The sequence below is a fragment of the Gobius niger genome (genome assembly GCF_951799975.1).
Source record: "Gobius niger genome assembly, chromosome: 1".
Taxonomy (NCBI): domain Eukaryota; kingdom Metazoa; phylum Chordata; class Actinopteri; order Gobiiformes; family Gobiidae; genus Gobius; species Gobius niger.
The window spans coordinates 22,196,248-22,221,116 of NC_136852.1; the positions used below are offsets into that span (position 1 = coordinate 22,196,248).

The window sequence follows — 24,869 nt, forward strand, 5'->3', positions numbered from 1 at the left end:
TGTGAGTTTGATGTCATGCAAGGACTCGAAGTTTAGGATTCCCGAACAACACTGTCCTTATCATGGCGTAACTTAAGTTTGGTCATAATTCCCACGGTAGGCATGTCGGTTTGCATGTTGTCGAAACCATGTCTGAACTGTTCGCCTTTTTGGGGGATTTGTTAACAGTGATGTTGTTGGCAGTAAAGAGTAAAGCAATGACGAGGAAGCAGCAGCTAACTACCCGATAGTTACTTTTTTACGGTCCATGGAGCGCATATGCGTCCGCCTGTCACTGAAGCAGAGGTACTTGCTGCTGTTCTGCGTGGCGGTGTGTGCAGGAATCGTTTATCACCGTTCAAGGTAAGACTCTTCAGCTCCTCGCTTCACTTCAGTCATACATAAAGCAGATAATGCCAGTTGTTCATATAGTTAGCAAGATGGTTAGATGATCTCCATTTATAGAGAGTGTATTAGTACAGTAGGCCTACACACAAACACAAAGCCTTTTTGAACAGGTTGAACAAGGTGGCACAGACACAGTCCTGTTAAAATATTATCATATCTCCAACATAGCAACAGAATGGCAGCTAGCAGGAATTTGAGTGGCAAGTATGCAGTGTGATTCTTTGATTTGCAATGTTGAAGGTTCTATTCGATTTAAAATGTGTATACCCTCTACTTAAAGATGCATTACGCAACTTTTTATGCAGGAAAAAAGTTGATATTTGTGCACGATTTACCTTGTAGTGACCCAGCGGCTGTATGAGTGGCCAGCGTGGCGTGTTTGCTTTACATCACCTTGGCCTCTACAAAGCTCCAGGATCAATTTTTTTGTAGGTTTTCTGATGAGAGGGTCCGTCAGCAGTGAACACCTTCCAAACAATTGAACCTGGAGCGTCCTAGAGACCATCGTTATGGAAATTAAAGTCGTAATGCTGACCACTCATACAGCCGTTGGGTCAATTCAAGGTGAAATGCGCACAAATATCAACTTTATTTTCGGCATAAAAAGTTGCGTAATGCACCTTTAAAGTATTTACGTGCATTCATTTACAGGGAGCTGATGATTTTTGGGATCCTGTGTGCTCTCTCAAGTCTTTGGTTGTGAATTAGTTTTTGTTTTGTTGTTCAGCACAAGGTTATTGTTGGCTTAATAATAATGCAATAGTCTTCCATTGCCAAGATGCTTAGGAAATCCCAAACGGTCTTATCTCACCTGTTACAACACCAGTGTTCACACCTTATGGCCACCCTTTGACACTGTGTTTTACAAGGAGCTTTTTAACTTGGGGAATGGATGAGATTGTTTCATCGTAGGCTACATTGCTTTTGCATTAGAAGCTCTCCAAGCTGCTCTTGTGTATCATAAGGAGTGGTGTGTGATTTTATTTTTGTGAAGTAGGAGCCAGGTTGGATCAAGAAGAATGAGTCGAACAGATGGACTTCAAGCCAATGCTTCACAGTTCACACTGGGAGGAAAACCATTTCGCATATTGGGTGGATCCATCCACTACTTCCGTGTGCCTAGGGATTACTGGGAGGACCGGCTACTCAAGATGAAAGCTTGTGGGATCAACACACTCACAACGTAAGAAAATCCCTGAAGGCAAATACGATGTAGACAAATATAAAACACAAATATTACCATTGATGAATAATTAAAATGTTTTCAGATACGTGCCTTGGAACCTACATGAGCCCGAGCGCGGCGTTTTTAACTTTGAGGATGACTTGGATTTAGAGTAAGTCGAAAAGCACTTCATTTAGTGTTGTTCACCCAGTCATCAATCATGCAGCAACTATTCCAGATGGTGGCACTGTTGCTCTACAAAAGAGTCTTTCCAATCTAGATTATCCACTATGTTATGTCCTTGGGTACATCACATTTCCAAGTAATACATAGAAAGAGTATTATTACGTTTGTTGAATATGAAATACTTGACAAAGCAGTTGTTGTGCATTTACGTCCTAGAGCCTACCTTCAACTTGCTGCTAGTTTAGGACTGTGGGTGATTCTGCGACCGGGACCTTACATCTGTGCTGAATGGGACTTCGGAGGGCTCCCAAGGTAGCGGCCTTAAGATCACCTCTGGTTTTACTACACTACAGATAAACCACTAATGAGTTACTAGTAACCAGGCTGATATATTTTTTTTAACCTTTATTTTTTTTAGCTGGTTGCTCCGAGATCCAAACATGAAAGTGAGGACAACTTATCCAGGATTCACAGATGCAGTCGACCCCTATTTCGACCTACTAATTAAAAAAGTTGTTCCGTATCAGGTGAGTCTTTTTGAAATTTCTTTGCCATCAGGTCAAGATAAGGACGTTTTATGGTCGCCACTCATGCCTGTGATAACATTTGACACTATTTAAAACATGATGTTGCAATTTCTACTGCGTTGCAACTATAGGGATGGTGACAATTATGACTTGATGTATATTTTCTTTATTTCTGTGACCTGTATTACCTTGTAGTACTCCAATGGAGGCCCAATCATCGCGGTTCAAGTGGAGAATGAATATGGAAGCTACGCTAAAGACACAGAATATATGCCCTTTATTAAAGAGGTTATTTTTTATTTTATTTTTTGTGGCTACTAGCGCTTTTTATCAAAATGGGTTTATTTTTTTCTTTCCAGGCATTATTGTCTAGAGGCATCACAGAGCTGCTCATGACCTCAGACAACTCACAAGGATTGAACAAGGGAGCAGTGAAAGGAGGTATTGTCACATAACACACACACGCGCACACACACGCACACGCACAATCATGGATATTTTTGCAGAATCTAATCTCAGTTTTTTAACCATTTAAATACTCGTGTGCATTTCATCTAATGTTGTTTTTGTCAAGTATTGTAACTGAAAAAAATATTGTCTTTGTTTAATGTTTTTTTATAGCCCTTGAAACAATTAACTTTCAGAGACTTCACCCTAAAGACATCAAGTATCTGGATGAGATACAGGTAGGTTTGAATCCATCTGTTACATAAGTTCAATACAGTAGCACGTGAACTGTATGTGAATCTGCTCATGATGAAAGAATTTGTCTCTCAGCCCCATAAGCCTAAGATGGTGATGGAGTTCTGGTCGGGCTGGTTTGATACCTGGGGAGACCTGCATCATGTGTTCCCAGCGGAAGGTAGTCAGAACCTATTGTTTATACTCACAAACCTCGGCTGTGTGCTACAATTACCTACAGGGTCATCTCAAAAGTCAAACTCCTGTGTATCCCTTTTGTTTTGATAGATATGATAGCAGTTGTCACAGAAGTCTTAAAAATGGATATGTCCATCAACCTGTACATGTTTCACGGAGGGACAAATTTCGGTTTCATGAATGGAGGATTGGCTGAAGGACTGCCTTTACCCAAACCGATGATCACAAGCTACGGTATGTTCGACTGCATGTGTTGCAACTGAATATGCAAATGAATATCAGAAGACAAAGGTGGCGTGGTGCACAAAATGCTTTTACCCATGACCTAAATAACACGGTAGTAAAATGGGTTTGATATTTCCTTGTGATCCTTATCATTGTAATGACATTGCTGAAGATGAGAATTTCAAAAGTACTCCGGCCGCCTCTTACCTTGATCAGCATTCACACCTGTACACTGCTGAGAGTATTTTAGCCTTTTACTTTAAAAAGGCTACACTTTGTGTCAAGATAACCTGAATGTGTCTCAGTCCGCTGCGTTCTGAAATGTGTGATAGCCGTGTGCTGTGCCACTGCCTGACTCCTGAACCTGCAGTTCTGATAGCACATTATCTTTCAGATTATGATGCGCCATTATCCGAGGCCGGGGATTACACCACCAAGTATCGTCTTCTAAGAAATGTGTTCAGCCACTACCACCGTGAGTTTTTCTGTTGGAGCAATAAAACTATCTTTACCTTTTGGAATATATTGTCTTTGCTAAACCACTTATAACTTACAGGCTAATTTCCCTGAAGCAGTTCAGTGAAATCTAAATGGTTTTGCACCACATGCAGTGGATAATGTTTGTGATGATTTTGCACACTCTCAATAACCCCCATTGTGAAAAATTGCTGTTCTTTTATCAAATTTATTCCTTGCACATATTTGTTATTTGTAAAACAATGCTTTTGTGCTCGGGGCCTAAAGTCTCTAGTGTTTTGTGGCCTGGGCTGAAAATATAGCTTTTGGCAATCTGGGAGTGAATCCAACCTCACAAAATAACAATTTTCTCAAGCACTGATTGAAGTTAGTTTGAAAGGCTCCCTGCATGATTCATCCTTATGGTCTGTTGTCGGCTAAACAATGTGCAGTGGCCCAGATATAAGGGAGTCTTTTTAAGAGGCCTTCATCTTCTTTGCATGACCTGTTTCCGTAATTGGATTGTTTATAAGATGTAGGATACATTATGTTGCATGTATTGTCATATTCCCTCCTGGAGACTGACTTTGATTGATACCTATTACAATTAATCCTGGCTTAATAAGACACAAAAACTGTCTCTTGAATAGCCAGGACTCGGGACTCTCCTCTAAAGAGGTTCTAAAATGTTTTTTTCTGAAACTCTTGGTTAAATTCAAGTCAAAATAAGTAGTTTGCTATGTTCAATATTAATTATTGTACAAATTTATCTAGTTATCTAAATCTCTCTCTCAACAATACTTTTACATAGTTTGATTGGTTTGATGTAAACGTACAACACCATAATGTATAGTTTAAGGGTAGGATTAGGCATTTCTCCATCAAGGACTTTTAATGGCGCTGTTACTCTTTGCGATAAAGAAATCCTTTCAAGCTTCCCCACAGGAAGCACTGGTGTTTGTACAAGTTTTAACACCTTCAAAAGCAGTTAGTCGGCCAGCGGACGGCTGTTAGCCATTGTAAAGTGGATAGTTGTATAGAAGTGTGGATCGAGGCACTTTAGGGAATAAAATGTGTGTGGATAAAAAATGTCAGCCTTTTTAACACAAAGATAAGGGGCTTGCAGTTAATTTTGCCAATGTCATTTTCAGCTGAGGACCTCCCCAAAACGCCTTTTCTGTCTGAGAGACAAGCGCACCAGCCAGCCGTCATTCACCAGCATCTATCTCTTTGGGACAGTTTGCATTTCATTGACAAGGTAATGTGTATTCACAGACTTTTGTGTTGGATTTCCTTTCTGAAAAAAGCACATCACCATTTAATTCATCTCAGGACTAGGCAGCACCAATTGTGTTTGGACAAGACTGGACTGCCCTCCCCTCCCTCCCTCGCAAAACACCCACCCACCGGCCATCACAGCATTGTCCTTACTTTCCAAAGCAACACAGTCCATATTCCATTGCAGCATTGTCTGCGTGAGTCCAATATTTTAGTCCAAAGCTTTTAAGCCTTACTTTATTATTGCCAAATGTCTTGAAATATTGGGCTATAATAAGTACTGCTTTCATTGTTCATAAAGCATTACCACAATCAAGATACAACTTAAATTATGGACACAATAATAAAGTTGGTAAGGTCTTGTTTTCGGTAATTGCAATTTAATCTTGTCAAAGCAGGGAGTTCCTGATTGTTCTTTTTCTTTTCCTCCAAGTGTGATTCTCACAATCCAAAATGTTCCACAAACACATATTTGAATGCTAAACTTGTTACAGACAGACTTGTCAATTTGCTTAATCACAAAGCCATAGTGTGATTGTGTCTGACATAATTGTTTCATCAAGCCATTGGGGAACAACTTCACCAATCAGGCATGACATCGTAATCACTGACAGATTAAGTGAAAAACACAGATTATCTCTTAATCATGGCACCTGGTTTTGGGTAGAGGACGTTTTTGGCAAAAAGAAACACTTTTTCAAAGTTGGTTTTAGAAAAAAAGAAGGAAAGACTTCTTATTCAGGATCGTATTGGATCTCGCAGTACGATATCTTAATGGATGATTAGATCTAGTTCCTTGGACGACAGGGATTAAGTGGGTGGCACCACAAGCAAATGATTGGTGATTTTATACATCAGGGCGATTTGCATATATCTTACATCCACTTTTCAAGAGTTTTCCCATTTCCCAGTTAGATATTACTGGTTTAGTGGTGGCTGCCATTCTGTGGCTAATGTCCATCAGACCACCACCAATCACTCTCTCACTGTGTCATGCCTCAGGAGTAATAAAAAGCAATAATTAAAAAGCAATATATTGAAATTAATAGCCTAAATGAAAAAAAAAAAAAAAAAAAAGATTAATAAGATGGGCTAAAAAGAAGAAGAAAAGAAAACATATGTAAAATAAATAGAAACAACAGACACGCTTTAAAGCCACAAAATTTAAATGAAATGAAAACTAATTTCTAACTTCCCTGGTGAATGTGCTCATAATCACCTTTCACAGGGAGCAGAGTGTCCCAATAATCTGGTTAATGGTCTGTAGCATTGGTGCTACTTGCTATCGCTCATCATATATGTTCATCAAACGCCATGCAGCTTGTCTTTTCTTTCCACAAACCAGTACTGCAACTCCACTCTGACATGGAGGTAGAGGAATGCTATTTGTGTACGCTAACTGCCTTTATTTTTCCAGCCTTTTAAGTCCGAGCGACCTATCAACATGGAGAATCTTCCCGTGAATAACCACAATGGCCAGTCGTATGGATACACTTTATATGAGACAGCCATTAACTCCGGGGGCGCCCTCAAGTCCAACAACAACATCCGAGACCGAGCCTTGGTGAGGACGAAACTCTCAGTGCTTTTTTTTGTATAACACATTTGACTTTTGTAAGAACATTGCACTTTTAGTCCCAGTAAGTCTAGTGTTTGTCATAAGTAGCGCCGCACTGATTGGTGCTGGTTGCTGTACTTGTTAACCATCTCTGTGATTTTTTGCACAAATGCTTGTCGACGTGTTACATACTGTTATGATTCTGTTATTTTTCATAGGTTTTTGTCGAAAAACAGTTCATTGGTGTTCTTGATTTTGAGAGTTTGGAGCTCATGTTACCAGATGGAAAGGTAAGGAAGTTTATCTTTCAAGGTTAAATTGCGCTGTTGAAAAAAGTTGACATTTTCTTACTTTTCCTTATTTTTCTTTCAATGGGCCAAATACAAAAACAATTGGATATAGAAAACGTGCTCAAACTACTTTTTATTTTCTCCTTTGGCAATGCTCTAGGGCAAAAGAACTTTAAGCTTTTTGGTTGAGAACTTTGGCAGAGTGAATTACGGACCTAGTTTGGCTGAACAACGCAAAGGTGCCATACGGATTTAAATTTAATTGAAAATTCCCTCACATTTGGAAAAGTAAATGTGTTTTTCTGTTGTTCCAGGTATTGTTGGCGACATTGAGTTCAACAAGAAACCGCTGCAGGATTTCCTTATCTATAGTCTGGAAATGAAGCCAGCCTTTATAAACAGGTCGGTGTCAGACAAACTATTTTCTACAGTAAAATAGATTTGCTTTTGGCAGGGTTTAGTATGAGATGCCTTTGGGGAATTTAAGCACTAAGGAAAAGACAGATGGAGGGGTAAAAGATTGACAGGATTAGGGAATCTTAGGAGCCTTAGTTGTAATGTTTGAGCTCACATGCCTGGAAGGGGACCGAAGTTTACATTTATGTATCCTGTAAATGAGTACATACTGCAATATTGTTAATGATTCTTTGAACTTGTTTCCTCAGATTGCAGACTTCAGGCCACTGGGTCTCAATGCGCCAGAGACCATCTTTCCCTGGATTTTTTCAAACCAAGCTCCACATAAAGACACAGCCCAAGGATACCTTTGTCAAACTCCCTGTATGTTTAGTCGATACTTGTATTGCCTTAGTAAATACATGTTGTTGTGACTGAACCTCCACAGACCTTGATATGCTGTGATCATGTTTTTGTCCAGGGGTGGGGTAAAGGCGTCATTTTTGTCAATGGAAGAAATCTGGGACGGTACAATTCAGCAGGTCCACAACAGACTCTATATTTACCTGCCCCTTGGCTCAAAAGAGGAGAAAACCAGGTACTGCACTTGTGTTTATTGTTACTATAATATCGTATGTGTTTTACAATAGAACAAGTCTAGTTCCTTTGATTCTTCTTGGGTTGACTTACTATTTTCTTTTGCACATAATTGCTCTGTGTGTTTGACAGTTGATGGTTTTTGAAGAGAAAGAGTCAGATGGTAAGGTCCAGTTCTCACCCAGCGCCGACTATGGCATGGCCGTTGATGTCAAGTGAAAGAACCACCGCCGAGGAAGTCGTCAATTTGTGATCTCTCTCAAGAGCATTACAGTCAACCTCAGCTGGTGTCTGCTCAAGAGAGACACTTCCATGAACCAAAAAATAAAATGTAAAGACTCAAAAGGAACAGAACAACTCTATTGTATGCAGTTTTGCATCGGTTTTCGAAGATGCAGCAAGGCAGGAAGTTCAAAATGCAAAATAACCAAAGCTTTGTTGAGGAAAGTGCTTCAAGTCAGTCTTTTGTTCTATACCGACTGTAATATATATGTAATAATAATATTTTTGTGACTTTGTGTCTCTCAGGTTTGTTATATGTGTAAATGTGAAGATCCTGTTTTTGTGTGAGAATAACATTGTAACACAAGTCATTACAATACAAAATATGGCAGAGGGCAGTCCCTGTCTGTCTCAGGGACTGCAGATGGAATTGAGCTCCCTGTGAAATAAATGAAATAAACTAAACTGAAGCCAGTCGTGTAAGTTAGTAGCCATGATGATATTTCAAACAGTTTCAAGAAAATGACCTTACTTTCTGCTTTACATTTATAATATGCGCCTAAATATTTGCAGATTACTTATTTTCAAAACAAATGTATGTAGAGATGTAGAAAGCCTTTAGCTACTTGGAAAGGCTAGCTAGTGGTTGAAGATCCCTGGTAAACAAATGTGAAATGTGTAACTTAAAGAAGAACTAAGTAACTTGTTTACCTTAATAAATCCTTTCCTTAGTCCCTCTGGGGGTAATACAAGTGTTAATGGGATGATTGAGCGGTCTTTCATCTCCCCCTGGTGCCTCTGGCCAGAAAACAACAATTGCAACTTTCCTGCCTTCGGGTCGGAGGCGCAAGACACACTAATGGAATCACGAAGAAGAAGCTAACAGACTAACGGGCAAAGCTAACTGCGGGCTAGCGCCACTTAAACAGTATTTACAGCCAAGTTTGAGTGAAAAAAAAATATCTCCATTGTGTAATTGGATGTACAACAATCTCCATTTGTCTTTTCTCTGTAGTATTTACTCTCACGGACAATTAATAAGTAAAAAAAAAACGCAACATGCTATGACATCTGCAGTGGCGCTTATGGCCTCTAGGGGCATGAGTTATTTCTGCTTTAATGCAAGAGTAGCCAGTGTGTTTGTCCATGTACTGTATATGTCTCTGCCTCAGGCCTGTAGAATTAGGACTACTCTGCCGCCGCCTGCAATAGAGCATGAACAATTGCTTCATTTGAGGGGAAATCTACCATCAATAAACCTTTGCAATATCAACAGTAATTGCCAGAGTGACCTTGGGAGGAAAAATGAAGCAAATGCTACACAGTAATGCACAAAGATACACAGCGGACACATTTGATTTTTTTTTTTTTTTTTTTAAATCTTCATTGTTGTTTATTTTTCTTGATTCAACTAACATCTTTCTCTGAGACTGAACTGCAGTGGCAAAGAAACAACCGTAAGAGTCACATGCATAAACGGTGAATCGATGAGGCGGACGGATGACAGTGGTGAGAAGAACAAAGAGAGAAGAGAGAGTAAAGAGAAGGACTCTGATGTAAAGTGTATTGTGCCTTAGAAGAAGCCCTCACAAGGAAACACTCCGTAACTGACAATAAATACTGAACAGCCTGCACCGTCTAAGCTCATTACCCTTATTAAATTTAGAGTATTACCTATTGCTTTAAACAGTAGTTAATATTAAAGGAATCTGTTTTGTTATAGCTGATTTAAGCTGCTTGATCATTACTTGTGAGTACTCAGCCAGGAGACATATTTTGCATTATGTGGGCTTTAAACATTTGCCCTATAACAATGAAAGTGCACCATATTTTTAATAAGGAGCAAAGACAATAATGAATTGCTGCAAACAATAAAAATGGATCTATATTAGGAAAAAAAAAGGGAAAGAAGCATATTATTCTGTCAGAATAATAATAAGATAAGATAAGACAAAGCGCCTCTGGTCACAAAATACTCAGTAATAATTTTCAGTGGTAATTCATTATCCTTTGTGAAATATCAAGTTGCACAATTCAAAATGCTACTATCATGATGCAGCAATACATTGACACAAGCCTTGTCTTAATAGAGACAACAGCAGTGATATGACCAAGACAGTCTGTTTGCAAAGCACAGAGGGCGTAGTCTTTTTAAGTGATGTGTGTATACTGTTTCAGAGGGTAAACATAGACCAGATCGCATTGCACATCCACGCCTGATAAATACTGTAAATAAATAAAAAATACACTTCCATTTCAATAAATAAGGGTAAACAAGTTGTAATACATTCTTCAAATAAGTGCTGTAACCAAAAGTAAGACGATGCACAGTCGACCAAAACTTGTCAAAGGAATTGAGGTCATTCTTACAATATATATTTTGACCGAGGGCAGATTCTAGCTTTAAGACGTGACATAATAAGTTTAAAAAAAATAAAAGAGAGGGAGAAAAGTGCAGTAATGATATGGTAATAGGATGGAAACGGTTACTTGGGATAATGAGGGCCGTGCATTGTGCCGCCCTGTTTCCATACTAAGAAAATACAGTGTTGGGTCATATACTGCCACAAAATGCAATGACTGTCATTTAATTATCATTACACTATTGTTGTTTCCATCTGTATCACCCTTCTATTACTGCTTCGTGTAACCGAGATGACAAAAAGATAAATAAATACACATCAAGGTACAACTTACAAAACTTTAGAGCAACGCCATCTCCCACGTGAAGATAATCAACAATCCTTCTTGGGGGAAGGTGTGTGTGTGTGTGAGATGAGGTTGTGGGGCTCTGCAAATGCTTAGTCCACTCATAGCTAGAAACAGCCCTGGTTTAAGTGTATCATACGTCATTTGGGGGTTAGAGAGATAATTTGGCAACAGAACGAGTTACACGTTCCAATTCCGCGCTGCTCCTTTTGCTGTAATACTATAAGATAAGCGCTACCTCTGTGTATTGCACGATAAGAGATCATTTATCAAGTCCACTAGATCCTATTATAGGAGGAGGATGTCTTTGTTACAGTGTTAAGCTATACAGTGTTGTATCTACGGCGGTCTAAACTCTCCCTTTCCCTGTGAGACACTTAGATATGGGTACAACGCAAAACCATGGGTGTTTTATCAGCATCAATCCACAATGCAGTACAAAGCTTCGGCCTATTGCTCTTACCGATTCCAACAAAAAAGTGATATTTTGTGCTTTTTCAGTAGGATGAAGTCGCAGCAATGTAAGTTGTGTGTCCGGGGGCCATGCGACAAAATGTGTGAGATGCACCGTGTGAATTTGGATGTGTTTTTTAAGTGTTATTGTTGGGTATATTTGGGATAATGTATAATACTTAGACGCTGTTTTTAACTCCAGGTGCTATACACAAATCAGGCATAACTGATTATTAGCATACAGTATGTTCACGGCCTTCACCCCCGTCCTCTCTAAGCACATCCACAATCTTCAATAACCCGGACCGGTAACTCTGATGAACCTAATGAAGTGAATGTTATGCCTGATCGGTGTATATGTGCATAGACCTATTACTAAAGCTGCCTTGTTTGCTTTCATGGGTTTTGTGATGACGCAGTAGACCCTATATCATCTACTACTTTGTGTGAAGGGCTTGTGTGCTATTACTCCCCCCCCTCCCCTAATGTCGGAGTAAAACCTGTGCATCGCTGTGAGGCCTCGAGCTACGTTTGAACATTTAAATACATTAATTACACCGCTTGCTCCTTTGATTGTTCTCGAGTTGACTTACTATTTACACATGTCGCCACAAAAGGATCCCGTGATAAGTGCTGAGACGAGTATTTTTTTATTTTAATTTTTTCTTTAAAGGTGTTTCACTTCCAAGCAACACTCTATCGTGTGTGGACTTGTTACGGGTGACTCGAACGCAATGACGTCAACGTGACATGGCCTGTAAGATGACCGATGATGAGAACGCAAGGCTGCAAGGAAAAAAAAAAAAAGTCAGTAGTTATTCGAACGCGAGAGAGTGAAGTGCCTGCAAAACACTTGAACCAATTAAATACGCATTATCAAAAGAACATTCCATCCTTTTTGCTGAAATTTGTCTCGTTGTTGTTCGCGGCGGGTCAGGTCCTCTGGAGTGTGCAGATCCAGACATTATTTTGAAATTTTTCAGTTTTTTTTTAATTTATTCTCTTTTTTTTGTCCTCCCCCACTTATATCTTGAATCCACTTATGCTCCTTTTGTGCTGTCTTTTTGTACCATTATTATCCAGTGACTTTCAGGTTGGAGGCGTCCGTCTTCATCAGGCATCGTTCTGTGCTTTAGTCGGATACATTTGTAACGTTCCGTATTTTCCAAATGTATGTCAGAAAAAGCAAAAAAACAAAAACAAAACGCCATTCAAAAGTCTTGCTGCCTGTTTAAATGTCCTCCGATGAGTAAGACGTTAACGCTGTTTGCGTTTATAAAGAGCGGGGTGTCGTCGCCTCTTTTCTGTAGGTCCAAGGCCAAGCACCTGCAATGAAAGGGATTGAGATACAATCAGAAAGAGCATCGGGCGTTCATTTGGGTTAATTAGAGCTACTTACAGCTGACATTTAATAATGAAACGCAGGCGCGATTGTGAAAAGGAAATTGAATCATTAATTATTATTGAGGAAATTGCAAACACCTGCTTCCTAGTGACAGGGGGAATACATCGCATTTTAATGTTTTGCTTTGTTGGTTTAATTTGAAATTGAACATACAAAACCTATGGATGAAAGAATGAGATGCTGTTATTTTTGAGTCATACTTCATACACAAATACACTGTATTGTTCTAACCTTCCTCACCAAAGAAATGCTCTATAGCAGCATTATTCGGGTGGAAAGGGGTGAAGATCAGAAACTGACATTCAGCGAAATTGTGAGCGCTACAGACCGGGACAAGCATCGACTGCAGCACATTGTGCTGCTGCTGAGAAGGTGATTGGCTGCGAGCTCCCATCTCTCCAAGACCTGTTCAACTCCAGGACCCGGAGGCGTGTGGGTCAGATCACAGCTGACCCTTCTCACCCAGGACACAGACTACTCACCCCTCTCCCCTCAGGTAGGAGGCTACGGTCTATCAAGACCCATAGATCCCGCCACTTGAACAGTTTTTTCCCCTCCACCATCAGACTCAGGAACGATAACAAGACCAAATAACTCAGTGCAGACTGTAATCTGCTCTATTGCACTATGTGGTACGTCCACACTTAGATCCGTGCTACCACTTTATCACTTTATAAACCTACACAATATGTGTATATCCAAACCCGCTGTTGTTCTATGTCAAGTGTTGTCGTCTTACCATATTTTATTTTACTTATATATTTTAATATTCTTTATGCATGCCGCTAAAGCCCCACCGTTTGAAGTTTCAAAGCTTATTTTTTATCTAAACTCTGTGTTATATGTTTTATGTTTAAGGTTGCACGTCTTCACCCAGAAAAAATCCTAGTTTGTGAACCTGTTTCCAAACAATGACAATAAAAACAGTGGAACAGTGTTCCACCATATAACATATGGGCAGCAGCCTTACCCACTAGGCCGTTGGCTGCACGCTACCTTCTAACTTTTAAGAAAATGTCTGGCTTTCTTTGAACCACCAGTTCTAAATCACCTCTGCTGAGTACTTAACACCAGAAGCATCGGCTCACACACTGCGTACCACTGGTGCGGCTGCTGTCCTATAGGGAAGACGCCTCGTGAAAGACCCAGGACATGCTGGAGGGACTATGTCTCTGAGTTGGCCTGGAGGAGGTGTGCGTGGATTGGGAAGTCTGGGCATCTCTGCTGCCTCCGTGACCCAGCCCCGGATAAAGCGGAAGAAAATGGATGGCTTTTCAGTTCATTTTAGGTCATTTTTAGACCCGGTTTAGTCCTGATTAAAGCTTGATCTAGTCCTGGTGATTACCAAACTAGAGGAAAAGAGGAGCGCTTCCTGGACCTCCAAGGACTATATGATTAAAAACCAGAGGTGCTCTTTGGGGCAGGGAAAGTCAGTCATAAAATAGAAAAACAACCTCTTTTGTATATTTAAAAAGTCGTCATTTATTTATTTTTTAACGGCATGCCTAAATGGACCAACACAGGGGGTACAAAGTAGTCCTGGTCAGGTGGTTCTTGTAATAATGTCCTTTCAGTTAACAGCATTTCCCCACATCCCTCTCAGTCTATTGCACAGCACTACAACATGTTCTTTGCACTTACCCTATAGAGTCTTGTGACGTGTTCAGATCTCCACGTTGGGGTCTGTGAACCCTTTCTTGCCTTCATTTACCAAGACGGGCTTCTCTGTTCGCGTGTGCCAAACAAGTATCTGGAGGTAAAAGACACACACAGGTGCAGACGGGAACATTAGTAACATGCTGTTCTTATATCGCTACTTTCTTTCAGCTCCCACTCGGGCCCCCTGTTCTTCAAAAAATATGTATTTCTTGTTGCAGCTCGGTGTAAAAGAGCCCACTTGAGCGTGAAACCTGCATTAGGGAGTGAAGAGGGTCTACAACAGTGTGTTATCTCACAAATATGATGCGGTCCACTCAGCGCGGCTCTGCTCCTCTCACAGTTATAGGATAATGGCTGCCCTCAGGTGCGGCACTGGAGAAAGCAACATTTACTAATTAAAGCCACGCAACGAGACTTTGGCCTGAGAATAGCCCCGGAATCCTCAAATGACTCAAAATGGTGGCAGTAGACTTTTGACTTGAACTAAGCTAATAGGACGGTGCACAAACTGGGGCCATGGCATAGGCAGAAGAGAGGGTGTTGGTTGGCGCAAACCAGAATGATTGGCCAATTATTTAGGTACATATTTGGGTTGCAAAAATATCCATACCCCTTTAACACACACAATTGTGAAGTGTAATGAAATTTATACATGATTTTGAACTGTTTCTATGAATAAAATCTGAAAAGTGGGATGTGCAAAAGTATAGGCCCCCTTTCCTTTTAGTGCAACCAATTGCCTTCAGAAGTTGCCTGATGATTTCTGAATGGTCACATGTTGACCCAATGACTAAATAGAGTCTACATGTGTGTAATCTAATGTCAAATACATCTGCTCTGTGATGGACTCAGAGGTCTGTTAAGAGACTATTGGGGAGCAGACAGCATCATGAAGTCCAAGAACACACCAGACAGGTCCGGGAAACATTTATTGAGAAGTATAAAGCTGGTTTGGTTATAAAAAGATGTCCAAAGCTTTGAACACCTCTCAGTGTACAGTTAAATACACCATCCAGAAATGGAAAGAGTATGGCATCACTGCAAACCTACCAAGACCCGGCCGTCCTTCTCAACTTACTGACCGAACAAGGACGCACTGACCAGAGCTGTTATAAATTTCATTTCACTTCACAATTGATATTGATAAGATAATATAATAAGATAAGATAATCCTTTATTGATCTCACAAAGGAGAAATTCACTCAGCAAAATAGACAGGAAATGTGCAAACAGATTTAAAAAAAAAGTGGTATCTTATGTACACTGTCACTTAGTGTGTTTCTTTCACATAACATTTCAATTATATAGATTTATGTTTGGCAAAATGTCGAAAAGTTAAAAGGGGTACGGATACTTATGCAACCCACTGTATATGCACAACTTTGGACACTCACAGGTACAAATAGGAAAGGTTTCTGATAACAACTTTGAAGCAGAATAACATCTTACATGGCAGTGTGCTCTCTGCATCACATCTCTGCATATTAGATTTAAATTCAGACACATGAAAAATCTGGATGTCGGGGCAGCTGTCGCTTTTGAAAATGGAAAAAACAACGACAAAAACAATGTAACAGCAATTTTACCATCATGAACAAATAAAAGCTTAAATATAATAAATACCCCTCCTGGAACCGCCACCTTAACGTGGTGGAGGGGTTTGAGTGCCTGAATGATCCTGGGGGCTATGTTGTCAGGGGCTTTGTGCCCCTGGTAGGGTCTCCCATGGCAAACAGGTCCTAGGTGACGGGTCAGACAAAGAGCAGTTCAGAAGCCCCTTATGAGAGACCAACAGGCCCGGGTTAGGACCATGAGGCCGTCCTTCTGTGGACCCACCACCTGCAGGAGGAGCCATAAGGGGCTGGTGCCATGTGATTTGGGCAGCTCCACGACCCGGAAACGGACAAGTGGAAGAAAATGGATGGATGGATGGATGGATGGATGGATGGATGGATGGATGGATGGATATAATAAATAAAACAGTGGTTCTCAAGTGGTATGGCGTTGGGACCCACCGTCACCCTGGGACGACAAGCCGCAACCCAAATACTACTCATAATGGTAAAATAGAATGCCAATTATTGTATTTTTCTCAAAAAATGTTGTTAAATAAGCCACACCAGCTGAATTATGATAAGAACAACCCAATAACTTTCATTTGAACAGACTCAGGCAGTGATTCTACACCTTTTCTGTACATTAATATTAAGATCAATGTTTTCTGGGAAAGGCTCGTGACTCACTTTTGCGTCCCGACCCACCTGTTTAGAACCACTCCAGGAGAAGACTCCTAAAAGCAAAAAACAACTACAGTGTATCCAGCTAAATGAGGCAACGATTTACAAAGTATGCAATTTTCAGATATTTTATGTTTTCCTCATCTCGGGCGACACCTGCAACTCCATCCCCACACTGTGCCGCATCCTCTCCCCGGTATCCAATCACTGTCTCGCGAGTTTGCAGGGGATGCAATTGTGCGACGGGGAGAGCCTTTAGATTCCAGATTGATTTGGCCCTTGAGACCGGACAAACAACCAGTGAAATGATGGCGGGGTGAATGGGAGAGGAAGGAGAGGAGAAAAAAGGTGTCAAGCTCATTTTGCTCTGCTCTGTTCGCCGTTAGAAGCCACTTTCCTTTCATCTCACCGTGGCGGCCCGACATGAATTATGCATGGGCCGTGTGTTTGAAATGTGCCAGGAGCCCACTCCCACTTTGCTCAGGTGCGAGGGGGGGAGGTTAATAGTTACGCTTGCATGTGAAGTGGAGGATTATAAGGAGTGAAGATGCCAGCACACGGCTATCCTTTTTTTTCACCACTTTCTTTTTGCCCTTGTGTCCACCCTTCAGCTCATCTGTAATCAGCGTGACGTCCCTACCTCCCCAACTCCAATTCGGCGTCTTGAATCCTCTCTTTTCATTTAGCACACTCAATGGCTCTGGGGGGCGAACGAGCTGGACTCATTTTGTTCCTTGGTTTCTGTCTCTCTCTGACTTTGTGTAAAGGATGTGTTGTTTGTGTGGAGAGTGGCGACGGGGAGACCTCTGCCTGACACCACAGAGAGAAGGATTTAGTGATGTGACCCACAACAAAGACCGAAGCCCCAGCTGCGGAGGGAAGAAATGGGAATGCTGCTACCGCTGCTAGCCCCAAGGCACCTCTACTATTGTGGGCAGGTGGCACAAGGCATCATTACTTGAGGAAACATAGAAAATGTACAAAAAGTGAATGATCTATGCAAGATACAAGTCTGGCTAAATTCATGGTACATTTTGCTACGCAACTTGAAAACTAACCATGATGTTGATGAAACTCACACATTTTATTGGTGAATAATTGTGCAAAGTGATGATATATGTGTTGGTTTTGGAGGACGAAAATAAATAAGTGAAATTACAGCATTAAAAAAGGCAGGCACCATATTTGATCATACGCCACTTAAACCTAAGGTTAATTAGTTTTGTCCATATTTGGACATGCCCGTTGCACCTATAATTCATACTTACAGTATTTTCTTGACAAAAGGACCAATAAACCTTGTTTTGCCAAAGGTTATTTTTAGTAAAAATATTTAGGCAAACAATACTGGAGGTGACTGACCCCACCCACTGCACACACAGCACAATCACATTACAAAAGCTCTTGCCTATGAGGTGTGATCATTCAAACATCAATATCACAAAACAATGCCTGCATACCAGCACCCCACCGAGACCTCAAAGTACTTTTTGTGTATTTTATGTATAAATCTTTGTATTCTTTTTACCTTTTAAAGGGAAGTGAACTAAATATGGTAACTTTGCTCACATTGATTTTCTACATGATAATGAAAAACTTTGGCTTAGTTTTTAGCAGCCAAGACAGATATTCTGCCAAGACGCTCACCTAAAACATTGGCAGAGTAATTTAAGTTCAAACAAAAAAACTAACACCTCACCTTAGTGCAATTGGCTGCTTTAGGTTCCAGGTCGTTGAGCGTGACCAGTTCCCGGAGCAGGCTGCTCTCCTGGTACCCCCCCTTCACGCCCCTCAGTTTGAAGTAGGCCTGGGGCTTGAACAGGATCAGCCGCAGGTTTATGGCAAAGCCTGCCATGTCGATGGCGAAGGGCCGATGAGGGTCGAACACCGTCTTCCAGCCGTACACTTTCCCCGCAGCGTTCACTTTGGGCGACTCATACCTCAGACCGCCCACGAAGGCCACGGGCCACACCGAGACTTTGCGAGTGGATCTCATCTGGAGACGCGAGAGGAATTAAATGATAGACATTCAGCAGTAACTTTACGCTAGGGTTTTTACAGTAGTTTTTGCTCAAAATACTGAGGGTTAACACAAATGCTACAATTAAGAGATTCATTCATTGTGTCCTTTGACAAGACCATAAACACAAGACAACAAACATCCACTAGTCAACCTCAGAGCAGCTACATGGCTGTAGAGCTTTTATTTGACTGTGGATTTGGAATAATATGTGCAGCGATTTGTTAGAGCTGGGCAATTTTTCCACAAAAAAAGTATTACATTTTTGTATTAAAAAGGACTCGATTCACAATTCGATTCGATTAGTTTTTTTCTCCTCCATTTAAAACATAATGACTGCTGACTGTAACTATATTTTAAAATATATATATTTATTGTTTTTAGATAAAGTGCATCAAAAAACCTTGAAAAATAGCAAAGGCAATAATAAAACTGTGCAGTATGCAGTTTGTGAAGATTTTTAAACATCCAAATTAGAAGAAAAAAAATCAATTTGACTTACCCACTCGATTTTTAAATCAAATAGATTTTTTACCCAGCCCTACTATTTGGTTGGACGTGGATAGGTTCTTAAAAAAGCTAAACAAATCATTCAATGCATTTAACAACTCTCTCTTTGATTAGTGCCCACTTTGCCCCTCAAAAACACTCAAACTGAGAGTTTTCATAGAATGTACTGATTGTTTCTATGAACTTGATTTGGAGGGAAAGTACATATGCACAATACTTAAAAAATTGCTCGACTGCTGCATTTTACACTAAAGCAAGCAGCACTATCAAGTTTCAACGTGCATATCACCCTGATGTGAATATGGCACTTCATGGTAGTGCAGCACGCTCTGCTTTCACATTATACTTGTCCTTTAATCTTGGGGCATCAAACAGACTTGCCGCTCTTTCATTCTCGCTACAGTTTCTTCTGTGTGCACTGTTTGAACCAGAGCTGCAGCATCTGCAATAAAAGGTGTGGGCTTCTAATGAAGGAGGGAGGAGGAACTGCACAAACAGCCTCGTCATTTAATCAAGCTCCGAGAGGGAGGAAGATAGATACATTTGATATTATTTGGACGTAAAATAGTAGTAATATTAGTAAGTAGTAATAGTGCACAATTTTATCAACAGTGTCTAATTGTGATTGTAATAGTTTATCAGGCCCAAAACAACAGGGCCTTGTTGTTTCCATAAGATATGACCTAAAATTTTCAGTCTTGGGAATAAAGAGAGGTAATTATTAATAAGGCTGTTATACACCTATATATTATGCAGTCAGTGTGGCGCATTGACTGTGTACTTTATGAAAAAGGTGTTTGTGTGCAGCCTGAGCAGTAGTATGGACTGCAGTGTGATGTAACGACTTGCTGTGTGGTCAGTTTTAGGGATCACTGCAGTAGAGTCGAGTTTGAAGAGGGCTTATGGGAATCTGGGGCTTTAGGCTTAAGGGAAAACAACTGCACCAAACAGCAAGATACTGTGCAATTTGGAACAGATAAAATACACTGAGACATGGAGGACTATGAACCATACAACGATCTGAACAGATAAATGTTCTGAACAAAAACGAATGACCAACGACAAATACTGTACGATTGCTAAACATAAACAAGATATATCATTACTACAAAATAAGGATTATGTTATGGAGATGTTATGGTACGTACATTGGTTGATTATTTTTTTATTTATTTTTTTGCTTTACTTTTGACATATGATTAAAGCAGTGCTAAGTAACTCAGGCCCCTAGCTCGTAGCACGTTTTTTTTACTCATTAATTGTCTGTGAGAGTAAATACTACGCTGACAGAAAAGACAAAGGGAGACAGGGATATTGTACATCCAATTACACAATGGAGATCATTTTTTTCACTCAAACTTGGCTGTAAATAGTGTTTAAGTCGCGCTAGCCCGCAGCTAGTTTTGCCCGTTAGCTTGCTAGCTTCCTCGTGATTCCATTAGTGTGTATTAGGGCCACTGACACGTAAGCAGCGAAGTTGCAATTGTGGCTTTCTGGCCAGAGGCACCAGGGGAGATGAAAGACCCTCCAATCATCCCATTAACACTTGTATTACCCCCACAGGGACTATGAAAAGGATTTATTAAACTAAACACGTTGCTTAGTACTGCTTTAAATTCAAATAATGTATTGTACTCTGAGTGTTAGATGAAAGACAACCATTATTTCAACTGTTATACAATTGGCAACCACACATAAAGTGAAAAATATTGCATTTACTAGATATAAATATTATTTCTGGCTAACATTTATAGATACACTGTAACTGTGATAAAGTACACTGCTGGTCCTTATTTTTACTGCTTTCTGACTCTCCCTGTCACACACTCTCTCTCTTTCTCCCCTCTACCCCTTACTCTCCCTCTCCTCTCCTCTCCTCTCCTCTCTCATTTGCAGTCGTAGCTCTGGCCCATAAACAGTGGCGCTGCAGTGATGGAGAGCCCCAGGGAGAGACGGGGCACTTGGGCTGATTCCCACAGAAAGGTAATGACAGGCCCCGTCAATACCGTCGCTCCATTTACTACGGCCAACGTCTGCAGCGCTAACAAGACTGGAGGCTAACGCGCAGAGCACCCCGAGCGTGTCCACTCAGGTAATTCAGCTCATGTCAAGATGGATGGCCCGAGATGGACTCATTACATGCCCAAACTTCACTCCACTACACAGCTCCACAGCTCACACTGCAGTGTGCTCGTTAAGTGCTAAAACAAATGCTCCATGTAACACAACTAAGGATTTATGGCCGTAGGGAGCCCTTCAGTACACAGTATAAATAGCATCAGAAAATGTTTTACTTTAAGTCAGTATTGAACTGTTTGAGTATGATTCTAGTCTATTAGCTCTCTACAAGAAATGACTTGATTATGTATCAGTTACATAATTCTTACATGTTGAGTTACGACACCTGAAAGTATCCCACAAACTATTGACACAAGGCGATGTTCCTCAAGCATGTTAGGCAGTTTATTTAAGGCATTTATATTGACGGAGGACCCTATAATTACTCATATGTTTGTTTGTGATCTTTTTATTGTATTTTACCCAAGCAGTTGGACGATATAGATTTTAAAGGTAATTCTACTTACCTCTTCAAACAGCTCCAGACTGTATGTATTGTCATCGTCTGCGAAGTACACTATCCCCACCTGGCTGCTGTTTGCGTTGAATGTCTCTCTTAACCAACGCAGTGCCAAGTTCCTTTGCATGGTGCCCCGTGGGATTCTGGGATCTCTCGTGTCCCCCCTCAGTTTATAGTTCCTGGGGGTCTCCACATTGAGATGGGTGTAATTCAACCCTGTCTCCCTGAGGAGTCTTGTAACGAGGGGCGTCCTCCTTTGGGAGTCCTCCACCAAGATCCAGTGCAGGTTGGGAACATGAAGGAAAGTGTTGGCGAGCCGCGTCAGCTCTGCCTTCTGCACCGGTCGACTGTACGTCGGGGTGATGATGTGAATGGTAGGGAGCACATCGGACCAGGGAGGCGGCCTTGTGTATACATATTCAGTCCGCACTACCTCTACAATGTCCTTATCCGAGGCACAATATTCCTTAGAGTCCTGCGCCGCGCCGTCTCTCTTGCCCTCCGTGCCGTCATCTGCAGATGCGGGAGATAGGAGACGACATGTAAGGCATTAGTGTAACCTTGGACTGGCCTTTGTGACTTATTTGTACCTGAGAGCCGGTGGTGGCGCACCGCGAGCCTCTCTGGTATGATAAAGATCTCTTTTACTAGGTGGTGACAGGCTGCAAAAGTGAAGGCAAGGCAAGCCGTGAGCGCATAACAGCTGATGGACACAGAGACAGTGCACAGCACAAGGCGGCACTGAAGGACGAGGAGCGTTTCCTCCAGCAACACCTTTGTGCTTTGGCTTTTAGTGGTAGAAATGTGAGCACTGGATGTACATAGCCATAGCTCACATGATTTGCTTTAAGACACAGACTCCACCACAGACTCTCTTGTCCTGAGACACTGCAATGTCATGTACAGCAAATACATTTAAGCTTAAAACCACTGATTGTGAGTGAATTAGTGCAATGCAAACCGACTTTGAGTGTCCAAAAAAAGTACAATTAAAAAATTAATTTACTGTATTTTGTTAGTTCTGTTTTGGTGTTTTATGACCTACATAAAGTCTGTTAGTACATTTGCATCAAGTGAAAGGACTTTCCTTGACTCCTCGTGCATGTGCAGTGGGTATTTTACACTAATACGCGCTAATGGTTCAATGGCATCACTTCACAATCACCGATCATTTCTCCCTATTGTGCTTTGACTAATGGCATCTTTTGTCAGTGCTCAGTTTCAGCGCCAATGATACAAAGGCTTTGACTGCAGTTTGTGGATTAACTCAATCTGCTGATGGCCAGATGTTGCAGTGAGTCTGCCAGCACAGACAAGTCTATCTGCCAAAAAACCTCTAACACAGCTTTGAAGAAGAACTAGACTGAAGCTGTGAGCAAACTGGGTCAGATATTACGTTAATTCATGGCAACATGGGATCCTTTGGATTCTTTTCATTCTTTAGGTGTTGTTACTACTATTACTACTACTACTATTTATTGAACTACTGCAAATTCCTATTAATCACTTTCCCACTGACCACTACAACTACTCCTCCTTTCATCATTTTACCACTACTACAATCACTTGTTCTGTTACTAATAACATTACCACGCCATGCAGTCCTTATTCTTGTGTTACTGCTGTCTCAATTACTTATAATATCAGGTCTAAAAGTACACATTAGGGTCGACTAATCCAAAGCACTTTCATCCCTTGTGCAATAATGCTATGAAAGTACACTGTCGGCAACACAATAGACCACAGAAAAATCACTGCATATTACAGAAGTACTTAAAAACACACCGCATAGAATTTTACCCTGAAATACAAGCATTTATTTTATGACATATTGATATTTTCATTTTTGAAAAATACCTCATAAATGTACAAACATGTGCTGTGAGCGGCTCACGTATCCGAAGACATGACTCCCACTCGTCTCCATGGAGATGTGGCTAAAGTCAGTAGAATTTGAGATATAAACACGTTTTTTTCCTCATCCAAATCATTTATTTGATTACCCACTGCAGTAATATCATTTTCTGTGTTGAGCTGGTCATTAAGGGCATGCTCTGTACTGATGGCGACAGTATGGTCCAAAATGTTATGCGGTGTGCCTTTAACTATGAAGCAATAATAAAAGCATGAGCCACAGTATGTCCTCCATTGCTACCATCTTTACACTTACAAATGCATCCATTACTCAAAAAACATATATTTTTTAAATGTTTTGTTAAGTTATTATGACTCAGGTTCCCTCTCAGTCATTTGAAGTGTAGGCAGCGGTCACTCACCCTTGCGGATTGCCAGTAGAGGCGCTATTGCGTTCTGGTGCCACACAGTGATGAGCAGAGTCCAGGGTAACACGATCAACACAATGGCAAGAATATCTCTTCTCTTCGGCATCTCCAGGATCGGTGATGTGCCTCGACATTACCTGTTCGAAAGAAGAAATTCACCACGCGTTATGCAAGTGCGGTAAATTTTGAATCCAGAAATATGGTTTGTTTGTTTGTTTGATTGTTTACCTTGTGTGCAACAAACAGGAGTACAATTGTCAGTGTCTCATTACCTCAGCTTTTTAACATTCAAAAGTCGTAATTCTGTTTTTTGTGGCGTTGAAAAAGAACTCTGCGATCTGTTCACACCCCCTTATGCTGTGGCTGTATTGAGCCTTTCTCTTTCATAATTAGCCATGCCAATTACGTTGTGAGCTGGGTAAATAAATACATCATTAATGCTCAGGCTATTAAGTGGAAGGGCTTAGCAGTAAATTCACTCACATATACAATATGTTCTCTGTGATAATGAAAATTGGCTCTGCATTATTTTGCTCATAGGCAAATGGCTGCAGTGTCACACCTCTTTCATTAATAGAGCTACTAAACTGCCCTTTACTCACGTGACACTAGTAATATTGCACAAAACGGAATTATTAGGAATAAAGCTTGCGTATGGTATAGAACTCAGGATTATGTCATTAAAACTTTTATAGCCTAATGGAAAGTCTAAGTAAAATCTTTTTTTCTCCAGGTAAAGACAATATGCAATATCAACTGGGCAGGTTTTTATGTTTAATCAAAATGTTTCAGCTCAAGTCAATGAAATATTTTCTTATACCACCACACAATAGTCCATCACAAACTCTAC

General features: G+C 40.7%; 2 protein-coding genes across 3 annotated transcripts in view; one reads left to right on the plus strand and one right to left on the minus strand.

Annotated features, from left to right (window-relative positions):
• Positions 1-107: 107 nt before the first annotated feature.
• LOC306963843 (beta-galactosidase-1-like protein 2) lies at positions 108-8,752 on the plus strand. Its single transcript, XM_079557578.1, has 19 exons — positions 108-342; positions 1,385-1,570; positions 1,656-1,724; positions 1,955-2,050; positions 2,157-2,265; positions 2,461-2,553; positions 2,625-2,706; positions 2,887-2,951; positions 3,043-3,127; positions 3,235-3,378; positions 3,764-3,844; positions 4,977-5,083; positions 6,521-6,667; positions 6,880-6,951; positions 7,112-7,190; positions 7,266-7,353; positions 7,617-7,731; positions 7,829-7,945; positions 8,077-8,752. Exons 1-19 carry the CDS (start codon positions 248-250, stop codon positions 8,161-8,163), a joined length of 1,917 nt encoding a protein of 638 aa, XP_079413704.1. The 5' UTR covers positions 108-247; the 3' UTR covers positions 8,164-8,752.
• A 2,886-nt stretch (positions 8,753-11,638) lies between these two features.
• LOC306963887 (galactosylgalactosylxylosylprotein 3-beta-glucuronosyltransferase 1) overlaps positions 11,639-24,869 on the minus strand; it is a 70,487-nt gene continuing 57,256 nt past the window's right edge. Inside the window, exons 4-9 of one of the 2 annotated variants that reach the window (XM_079557643.1) lie at positions 24,014-24,156; positions 22,328-22,399; positions 21,745-22,250; positions 18,329-18,625; positions 14,375-14,483; positions 11,639-12,654 (exon numbers count right to left, since the gene is read on the minus strand). In XM_079557643.1, the coding sequence (XP_079413769.1) occupies positions 14,397-14,483; positions 18,329-18,625; positions 21,745-22,250; positions 22,328-22,399; positions 24,014-24,125 (1,074 nt within the window). In that variant the 5' untranslated portion in view covers positions 24,126-24,156 and the 3' untranslated portion in view covers positions 11,639-12,654; positions 14,375-14,396. The remainder of the gene's footprint in view (positions 12,655-14,374; positions 14,484-18,328; positions 18,626-21,744; positions 22,251-22,327; positions 22,400-24,013; positions 24,157-24,869) is intronic. The other variant, XM_079557644.1, reaches the window with a different exon arrangement.